General features: G+C 61.4%; 1 protein-coding gene across 1 annotated transcript in view; it reads right to left on the reverse strand.

Moving 5' to 3' along the window:
• Window positions 1-371: 371 nt before the first annotated feature.
• The window catches only part of KATNB1 (katanin regulatory subunit B1), a 22531-nt gene continuing 12603 nt past the window's right edge, over window positions 372-10299 (reverse strand). The window contains exons 5-20 of the mRNA XM_077751387.1: window positions 8309-8409; window positions 7651-7692; window positions 6952-7035; window positions 6623-6738; window positions 4802-4873; window positions 4489-4639; window positions 4199-4389; window positions 3955-4085; window positions 3509-3559; window positions 2537-2604; window positions 2278-2397; window positions 2037-2186; window positions 1687-1763; window positions 1537-1611; window positions 1090-1206; window positions 372-778 (exon numbers count right to left, since the gene is read on the reverse strand). Of these exons, the coding sequence (XP_077607513.1) occupies window positions 646-778; window positions 1090-1206; window positions 1537-1611; window positions 1687-1763; window positions 2037-2186; window positions 2278-2397; window positions 2537-2604; window positions 3509-3559; window positions 3955-4085; window positions 4199-4389; window positions 4489-4639; window positions 4802-4873; window positions 6623-6738; window positions 6952-7035; window positions 7651-7692; window positions 8309-8409 (1679 nt within the window). The 3' untranslated portion in view covers window positions 372-645. The remainder of the gene's footprint in view (window positions 779-1089; window positions 1207-1536; window positions 1612-1686; window positions 1764-2036; window positions 2187-2277; window positions 2398-2536; window positions 2605-3508; window positions 3560-3954; window positions 4086-4198; window positions 4390-4488; window positions 4640-4801; window positions 4874-6622; window positions 6739-6951; window positions 7036-7650; window positions 7693-8308; window positions 8410-10299) is intronic.

Consider the following 10299-nt stretch of genomic DNA (forward strand, 5'->3'; position numbering starts at 1 on the left):
GGTAGCCAAGCCTGTGAGTCTGGGGTCCTGGCACCCTTAAGTTTACAGCTGTTGGCTGGCCCTGGAGGGATCCACAGGACAGCTGGGGGTGTGGCTGAGACAAAGGGATGGGCCGGTAGGGCCCAGCCCTCACCTGTTTCCCTGAGCCATGAAAGGGGGCGCTGCTGCCCACCAACCCCTCCCCACAATAGGTCTGAACTTACCCCTTCCAGCAGGCCTGGCACTCTGCTGCCCCCTGCTGGCCAAGCTGCCTGGCGCACCGCCCTGGGCCTGGACGGCTCGCTCTCTCCTTTGTGAGGGTCCAGGCAGGCAGCCCTGGGCCTGAGAGAGCCACGTGGCCAGAGAATGCCCCTCCAGGCAAACAAACAAGGGAATAGTTACAAATTTAATAAAATTCGCCTTATAAATTACAGCAGCAGCCCCAAGGTGCTCTTTGCTGCCCCAAGAAGCAGGAGTTGGCAAAGCCGGGCAGCCACTGGTAGGGAGAAGTTGTCTGAGAGCTCAGGGCTGTGCAGGTGGCCAGTGGGCCAACGCCACTACCTCCAGAATGGCCGCGGGGCTGCAGTAGGGGCCGGGCAGAGGCTCACGGGGCCGGGAGTGCACAGGGAACAGGAGTGGGGGATTGAGGCCAGGCCCAAGAGCACCTCAGTCCAAACTGGCCATGAGCAGGTGCAGCTCGCGGAAGGCACTGCCGTGGCGACCACTCAAACCCGACTTGCTCTTGACGAGGCCACTGATGCTCTTAAGCTGCTTGTAGCAGAGCCGGCACTTGTGTAGCCTGTGGGCAGAGAGACAGTGCTCGAAGTGCTAGGGCCTTTCCCGTCGGACCACTCCCGCCCTCCTCTTGGAGGCAGGCAGAGGCCAGGGACCCAGGACACATCCAGGCCATGCCCAGGCTCAGGGCAGAGCAGGCCACAGAGGAGCCCAGTCTGCCTCTACCCACCGTCCCACAGGGGTACACGGCCAAGCCACTGTTCCAGGCACGCCCCCCTCTATAGGCTGCCTCAGCAGAGCCGTCAATGAGCAGGCTGGGCCCCCAAGCCCGTGGACCCCTACACCCCAAAGCTGATACACGGCTTAGCCCCTCACCTCTCCTCCCGGCTGATGTCCACACCCACAGATGGTGGGGCCGCCAGGATGTCGGTGATCAGGGGCAGAAACCGCTGCAGGATCAGCTTCAGGGAGGTACAGCCAGTCTGGACGTAGCTTCAGAGGCAGATGGACGATGGAGCCACAAATAGAAAGATGGACAGGGATGGAGGGGTGGACAGGGACGGAGGGGTGGACAGGGACGGAGGGGTAGACAGGGGCGGAGGGGTAGACAGGGGCGGAGGGGTAGACAGGGACGGAGGGGTACACAGAACAGGGACAGCACAGGCTAGTTCTCACTGTGGCCCCTCCTGACTTGGTGGGGATGGTAGAGCTGCAAAGCCGCTTCACGTGGGCACCAGCCCTGGGATCCTTCCCGGGGTCCCTGAAGGAGCCTCCTGTCCCTCCCATCCCTGCATGAGGCAGGTGTGGCTCCCCTACACATACCTCTCATACTTGCTCTGCAGAAGCTTCTCGATCTGCGGTAGGACCGTGGTGCACAGGTCCAGCTTCCACAGAGAGCTGGGGAGAGGGCCGGGGACACGCTTAGCACCTGGCTCTGCCCGCCCAACCACCCCGTCCGCCACAGCCACTTACGCCTTCTGGTTGACAATGTTGAGGAGGTCCACTACCACGGACAGGTCATTGATAGCCACGGCCGAGTCCACCGATGTCTGTGCAAAGAGAGCAGCTTCAGAGGGGATTGGGGACAGAGCGGCCCCTGCCCGGGTGTGCGTGATGACAGGCTCTGTCGTGGGGGTTAACGACACTGCACCTAAAGTGATCACTGTGGGGCCCACAAGGAGGTGCTCGATAAATGGCAGCTTGTGAGGGTGACGATGGCAGAACGGGACGTGAAGTGAGCCGGTGTGGTGACGGGGGCCGCCCCGCCCCACCGCCTCGCCTTCTTGGGCCAGCCCAAAGCCCAGGGGAAGGGTGGTGCTTGCCTTGATGTCACCCGTGGTCCACACGGCCCGCACGGTGTCCAGGTTCTTGTGGCGGCTGGTGAGCACCACGCACATGGTGTCGTGGCCTTTGCGGATCTGCAACATGGCGTCCTCGTCGACCAGCTCTGCCTGCTGGGGTATCTTCACGGCCTATGTGGGACGGGCGCCCCCGTGCCGGCGGTGAATTTCTGCCCTTGCCCTGTGGGCCTCCTTCCCGCCCACAGGCTGGACCCCCACTCACGGGCAGGAAGTCAGAGGCCTTCAGCCCGATGGGCTCGTTCCGGGTGGCAGGGATGATGGCAGGCTCGGCCTTGGGTGCGGGAGCGGGAGTGCCAACCGGGGGCCGGGGCAGGACCTCGAGCTGGTGGGGTCCAGGGCTCAGCGGGTAGCCAGCCTGAGGCCTCCCTGTCTGCCCACCCTGGCACGAGGGCCCCCAACCTCGGTTCGGGACTTCGGCCCCTCCCCCAGCCCCACACTGCGCGCTCCACACCTAGACGTACATTTGGCACCGGGAACTGCGAGTCTGTGGGTGGGCTGGGCTTTGCTGCCTCCTTAGCTGTGGCCACGTCTGGAGGAAAAGGGGAAGATCTCTGGGTCAGCTCAGGCCAGAGGGACTGGCGGGAAGAAGGTAGGGCTATGGTGGGCCTCTGGGTGGCGCCTGTTAACTGGGGGAGATGGGCAGGAACCAGTGGGGCAGCTGAGGAAGGAGATAGCAGCAGTGGGGGGGAGGGGCCATTAGGCGTGGGAGGCTCCGGGGAAGGCCTGAGGGTGGGGGTTGGACCTGTCCCCTCCCTTTCCACCTTCTCCACAGCAGGTCTGGCAGAAAGCAGGCATCAAGCACTGTGTGTGGATGGGACCCAGGGAGCTCCCAGGAGTGGCCATCCTATCCCCTCACTGGGAATGGAGTGTGGGGAGGGGGGCCTGCAGTGAGTAGATGGTGAGTGGGGAGCACAGGAAATCCCACTTTGAGGGCGAATGATAAGATGGCCCCTTGAAGAGGCAGCCAGGTAGAGGGGAGGGACAAGGGCAAGGACAAGGATGCCCCACCAGGCTTCTTCTCCAATCCGAAAGCAGATGGTTTCTCCCCACAGCAAAACCCAAACCCCCAGCGAGGGCCTGGCCTCCACTCCCAGACCCCAAGCCCCGCCTTCCACCTCCCTCCCCCCAGCTGCTTTTCCTGGCCCTTCCCCCTCCACAGGCCCATGGTAGCCCTCTCTCAGCACACCACACCCCTGCCTCCATAGCACGCCCCATCTGCAGCCCCAGCAGCGTGGCTATCTGTCTGCCGTCCACCCTCCTCACTAGGGTGTGGGCCCCTGAGGGGAGCACCTGCCCCCCTTGCTCATGCTCCCTCACCAGGGCCTAGCCTGGGGCCCGGCGCACAGCAGGTATGAGAGATGGGATGGTGCTCTGGTAGGTGAGGCCCGGGGAGCTGGTGACCCTGGGAGGCTGAGCTCTGCCCCCCCACTCACCATCCTCCGGGGGTGCCGGGAAGGGCTCGCTTCTTCGGGGTGGTGTCCGACCTGCAGAGGCAAGTGGGGCTGGGGCCTGACATTGGCCAGCCTGGGGCTTCTGCCTGGCCCTCAGAGCCGGGAGGGGCCAGGACAGAAGGTGGTTCCGAGGTGCACACACAGCTGCAGGCCTATGACCCTGTTCCCCGTCCCAGGAACCCCCAGGCCTGCCCCCTCCCATCTATCTGCCCCCGGGGTGCCTTCCCTTGCTCGGGACGGGCTGGGGCAACGAGTGACCGCGGGGCCTCTGCTGGGGTCTCGATGACCTGGGAGCAGAGCCTGGGGCCCAGGTGTAAGCTGGGAATCAAGCCACAGAAGCAGAGTGACATCGACGCCGTCCCCCATAAAGGACCGTCGGCCTCTGCGCACAGGTGGGGACCCTGGGTTGGGCAGGGGCCGGGCCTCACTGATGCTGTTCTTGGGCTGGAAGATCTCGTTGTACTCCTCGGCGTTCTGGATCTCGGCCCGAGACTCCCGCTCGTCCCGGTCATCCTCGCTGCTGGGGCTACGGCGCTCGCTCTCCGAGTTCTGCTTCACCCTGTGGGGCAGGGCCGGGCCGATAGGTGGCCAGTCTGGCGAGCTGGGGCCGGTCCCCCAAAGCCTTCGGGAGCCACCCGCCTCCGGAGCCCTCTGGGGCCCTGAGCACCCTACCTCTGAGGCTTGCCGCAGGCTGTGCTGGGCCGCTCATAGATGCGCCGCAGCGGGGCACTAGGGTGGGATGGCTGTTGCGCCAGGGGTCGGCTGTCCTGCACAGGGTCCTGGGCGACGGTGCCTGTCCTGGTGACCCGCGTCAGGTCCACCACATAAGAGGAGACGTTGCTCTGGGAGAAGGCCACACCTATCTGCAGGAAGTGGCAGAGCTGGGGTATGGGTGGGCGGGACCCCAGCAGGGCCGGGGGCACGTGAGGGCCTGAGAGGGGGGTGGTGGGCGGCTCTCTCACCAGCTGGTCGTTGCAGACAGCCAGGTCGGCCACCTTGCCCCAGCTGACGAGGACCACATCGAAGCAGCGCTCGGGCTCCCAGCCGTAGACGCGCAGAGAGTCCTGGCAGCCACTGTACAGGCAGCAGCCATCGGGGTTGAAGAGGACGCTCCTGGGCCAGGCGAGAGTGGGCCGTGGGTCCCACCGAACCCAGGGAGGCCATGGGGGGGCCCCGGACAGAGGGAGCAGAAGCGGGGATGGGAAAGGCCCACCCGTCGCCACAGCCCCTTGCCCCGGAGGAGGGCACAGCCCCACCGCGCAGCTGCCTGCGTACCTGACGGGCCCTGGCTCTCCTTCGATGCAGCTCACCACCTGGAACTTCTCCAGATCCCAGAACCGGATGGTCCTGCAAATGCAGTCAGGTTGTGCCAGGGAGCCAGTGTCCCCATGCTGGCCTCCTGCGGGCCTGTGCCTGGAAAGCCCGCTTCTCTGCCAACACCTGTCCCCCTGGCTTGTGGCCGCCAAGGGCCATGCTTAGGGCCAGGGGATGACCCTGCGCAGGCAGGCGGAGGGACTCAGTGGGTACGAGGTGAGCCATGACAGCCCAGGACACTGGGGCCGGGGAACCAGGGCTGGGGGTGAGATGGGACGAGGACCCCACCCTGGCTTGGCCGGGAGCTAGTTCAATCTACAGAGCATGTGAGAGATGGCGGCCATGGACACACAGGGACGGGAGAGATGGCAGTCAGAGGCGCACAGGGACGGGAGAGATGGCAGTAACAGGTGCACAGAGATAAGAGATGGCGGTCACAGACACACAGAGATAGGAGAGATGGCGGTCACAGACACACAGGGACAGGAGATGGCGGTCACAGGCACACAGGGACAGGAGATGGCGGTCACAGGCACACAGGGACGGGAGAGATGGCAGTCACAGGCGCACAGAGATAGAGATGGCGGTCACAGGCACACAGAGATAGGAGAGATGGCAGTCACAGGCGCACAGGGACAGGAGATGGCGGTCACAGGCACACAGAGATAGGAGAGATGGAGGTCACAGACACATAGGGATGGGAGATGGAGCGGTCACAGGCGCACAGATTTGAGAGATGGCGGTCACAGGTGCACAGAGATAGGAGAGATGGCGGTCACAGGCGCACAGGGACAGGAGATGGCGGTCACAGGCGCACAGAGATAGGAGAGATGGAGGTCACAGACACAGGGATGGGAGAGATGGCGGTCACAGGCGCACAGATTTGAGAGATGGCGGTCACAGGCGCACAGAGATAGGAGAGATGGAGGTCACAGACACATAGGGATGGGAGAGATGGCGGTCACAGGCGCACAGATTTGAGAGATGGCGGTCACAGACACACAGAGATAGGAGAGATGGCGGTCACAGACACACAGGGATAGGAAAGATGGCGGTCGCAAGCACACATAGATAGGAGAGATGGTGGTCACAGACACACAGAAACAGGAGAGATGGTGGTCACAGGCGCACAGAGATAGGAGAGATGGCAGTCACAGACACACAGGGATGGGAGAGATGGCAGTCGCAGGCGCACAGAGATATGAGACATGGTGGCTGCAGGCGTACAGAGATAGGAGAGATGGCGGTCACAGACACACAGGGATGGGGGCGATGGCAGTCACAGATGCAGAGATAGGAGAGATGGCGGTCACAGGCGCATAGAGATGGGAGAGATGGCGGTCACAGACATAGATTTGAGACACGGCAGTCAGAGGCACACAGAGATGGGAGAGATGGCAGTCACAGGCGCACAGAGATATGAGAGATGGCGGTCGCAGGCACACAGAGATGGGAGAGATGGCGGTCGCAGGCGCACAGAGATGGGAGAGATGGCGGTCGCAGGCGCACAGAGATGGGAGAGATGGCGGTCGCAGGCGCACAGAGATGGGAGAGATGGCGGTCGCAGGCGCACAGAGATGGGAGAGGTGGCAGTGGCAGGAGCACAGAGATAGGAGAGATGGCGGTCATGGGCGCACAGAGATGGGAGAGATGGTGGTCGCAGGCGCAGAGATAGGAGAGATGGCGGTCGCAGGTGCACAGCGATAGAGATGGCGGTCACAGGCGCACAGAGATAAGAGAGATGGCGGTCATGGGTCACAGGCCTTGCTCCTCCCCCCTCACCTGTCAGAGCTGCCAGAAGCCAGGAGGTACTCATTGGGGTGAAACTCCACCACGTTGACAGGCCCCGTGTGACCTGGGAACTCGGACATCATCTTGCCAGCAGTCAGATCCCAGAGCTGGAGCAGGGCAGGATGGAGGTCGGGACCAGGCCTGGGATCCTGGCTACCGGCTCTCCCTCTATTCCCACCCCAGCTCTTTATCCACAAACCGCCTTCCACTCTGGACAGGCTTGGGATATTCGAGCCCGATTGGGGGTGGGGGGGAGGACCCAGCCTGAGTGTGATCAGCATACCCCAGCCACCCTGGGCCCAGGTCAAGCCAGGAGCTACCTTCACCGTGTGGTCATCTGCAGCCGATGCCAACCACTTCCCATCGGGGCTGAACCGCAGACACCGCACAGCCTGGCTGTGTCCCTGAGAGGAGGACAGAGCACTGAGCTCACCGGAGGCGCCTAGGCCCACTGGGCCTCCCTCCTCACCACCCCGCTCTTGACAAGCAGGCGTGTGCGGGACGTGGCCCAGAGGGTCCCACAGAGGGACACGTCTCCTCGTGCGTCATGCCGCCCAGGCCCACGGGACGCTCCAGGAAACCCAGGCTGCTTGGCCATCCATGTAGTTTGGGACACAACATGTCTTACGCCTCTTCCTGGAGAGGTATGTGTCCTCTCTCAATGTCGAGGATCTAAAGACCTCCAAAATTGTTAAACTCAGTGCTTTCAAACACATATGAACAGGATGCTTTCTACCTAATGAGGCCGGTTACCCGCCTACACCACCAGAGCAGGGAGCGCAGTTTGGTAAGTGCGGCTCTGGGACGAATCGTGGAAAGTGGGGACCCGGTGGACCGCCCATGGCACCCCTGCTTCGCTCTAGATTCACGTTTCTCACCTGGACCCTCATTTTCCGCATTGTCACCTGAGTGGGACAGAGCTCCCCCCACCCTCCAGCCCGGGCCTGGGCCCAGGCACCACCCCAGGCTCCAGGACTGCACTGTGCTCATGGATGAGGGGCAAAGGGCACCTTCCTTACCTTGTATCGGAAGACACAGCCTTTCCTCCTGATGTCCCAGAGCTGCGGGGAGAGGGGCAGAGGGGCAGAGTCAGGACAGGTCATTATGAAGGTAGGCCTGGGCCGGAGGGGCCTAGCCCAGCTCAGTCTTGGAGCTCTGGTCAGAGGGTGGAGTGCAGCCACGAGCAGAGAGGGCTTCTAGGCACCCGCAGCTCATTATGCCCCAATATGGTGGGGTTTTGGAAACTGTTTACTGAGGGTGGGCATTCTTTATTTTTTTTGCTGAAAATATTACATTTTAATTTTTTATTTATTTCTTTTTGAGAGAGAAAGAGAGAGCATGAGTGGGAGGGGCAGGGAGAGGGGTCTGAAGCGGGCTCTAGGCTGACAGCAGTGAGCCCCACGCGGGGCTCAAACCCACAAACCATTAGATCATGACCTGAGCCAAAGTTGGACGCTCAGCAGCCTGAGCCACCCAGGCGCCCCAAAGCTGGGCATTCTGAGCAGATGTCTGGTGAATATTTCCACATCCCCTTCCTCGGAGGGTGCAGACGCTACCAGAGAGGGAAGATGCACCCCACACCCAGAGCCAAAAGCTACCTCCTCAGATACGACACACAGTCTAGCGCCCACCGCCAGCCCAGTGGGGGGAGGCACAGGGCCCAGAACAGGGTCTCACCTTGATGTTCGTGTCCTGGGAACCTGAGGCCACGAACTCGCCGTACGGGTGGAAGTCCAGGCTGCAGATGTTGGCTTTGTGTCCCATAAGTGTGCGAAGAACTGTCAAGGAAGAGAGCAGAGACGGGGCATGAGAGGCAAACAGGACACCCGGTGGAGGGAGGGCCATTGTGTCCCGCATGCAGGTGCTTCCACGGTAACTGCACAGAAAACCAAAGCAGCGATTTCAAAAATAGGGAGACAGATCAACCAGAGTTCTACCACCCCAACAACAGATTTTCCTGTTTCCCTCCCGAGAGACAGAGCCACTTCTGTCATTACCTGAGCCCCAGGAAATGCAGTGCACACTCCCTATGGCTTGCACCCCCGGGCTCGTCCCAGCGTGCTCTCACAGGGCGCTGCCCTAGAGTCAGCAGAGCAGGACAACTCTTGCACTCGGTTCCCTTGTGTTCTCCTGGGCCCCCCACCACAGCTGAGACAGAAGAGGGGTGCAGGAGAGGTCCATGCTGGGGGAGAAGCTGCTTGGTTGAAAAGAGAAATCCAGGAAGGCTTTTTGGAGGAGGTAGTATTTGAGCAGGACATCAGTGGGTAGAGGACGAGGAAGGCTATCAGGTAGAGGGAAAAGGTGGGCAGAGGTCCCCGAGGAGGACAGCTGGAGGGCATGCCTGGAGTGATCGTGGTCCTCACACCAGCCCCCGTCCAAGGGGTCTTGATGGTGGCTGTGAGGACGGGACGGAGTGGGATGGGAACCAAGAAGACAAGAAGGACAGGACTGCCGCCCTGGGGAACCTCGGCTCCCACCCTCCGAGCATTTGCAGGCAGATCGGTGGCCAGGCCCGGCCCAGCCTACGGGCACACCTTGTGCTTTTATCTCAGAGTATTCCCGGCACGACTCAGATCTGCTGCTTCTCTCTGGCCTCGACTGTCTTGCTTGTTAAAAGACTTATAATTTTACAATCTGAATGAAACAGATAACCCAATTAGTGCAGGGGCCAAGGCGCGTGGGAATCCAGCCATCTTTAGGTTTGAATCAAGGCGAAACAGTTGCCTTGTGAGGTAATGAGCTCTCCGTTGGAGGAGGTGTTCAAGCAGATTCCAAACGTAATGCTTTAGGGACAGGAGAGGTGAGCTGCGAGCACTGAGTCAATTAAACAAACTCCAGTGTACGATTGGCTCCATCCCTCAAGGTCCAGTTCCAGGGCCCTGGAGTCAGACGGAAACAGGAGCGGTTTGGCTCTGCTCCCTGCTTGCTATGTGGCCCTGGACAGTCCCTTACCCTCTCCGAGCCTCACAATGGTCCTGACCAGAGTTAAGAAAGTGGACATAGGTGCTTAGCGTGGGACTGCACACAGAAAGTGCTCAATGAATGCCAGCTATAGTTATTCTTGTTGTAATTCCTTTCTGCATGAGAGCTGCTTCCTCTGTCCTCCAGTGGAGCCTTTTCCCGTCCTCTGGCCTCAGAACACATAACCTGGTTCTCTGTCTTCTGGCACCAGTGAGGGCTCCTCAGTGCCCATGGCCATTTGGGTGCCTCCCTCCTCCCCAGAACATCTGCTGAGCACTGCTGGTGTGTGGAGAACAGCCTGAATGACATCAGCACATTAGCCCCTCCCGCCCCCCCAACTGCCCCCAAACACCACCAGGAGGCGGGCGAGGGCCTGAGGCTCAGAGGGTGGAGCAGCCTGCCCGAGGCCAATCAGCAGGGCGCAGGGCCAGATTTTCAAGCAGGCGTCAGTGTCTTGAGAAGCATGTTTTACCACGTGACCCTTTACCTAAGTCAAGGGCGCTCATCCGTCTATGGCTCCTAACACAGCCAGGTGCACCTCAGGGCAGGATCAAGCGAGCTGCTCCTCCGATCCACCTTGAGGTCAAAGTGCAGCCCTCTGCCCCCCACCCACCATATCCACCCGTCCTACTTGGTGCCACTCTGCAGCAGGCCCTGTCGGGCGCCAGGCTGGGACCGAGCCACCTTTACCTCCTCCGCAGCATGTA

This window comes from Crocuta crocuta, unplaced genomic scaffold, assembly GCF_008692635.1.
Source record: "Crocuta crocuta isolate KB4526 unplaced genomic scaffold, BGI_CrCroc_1.0 scaffold124, whole genome shotgun sequence".
NCBI lineage: Eukaryota > Metazoa > Chordata > Mammalia > Carnivora > Hyaenidae > Crocuta > Crocuta crocuta.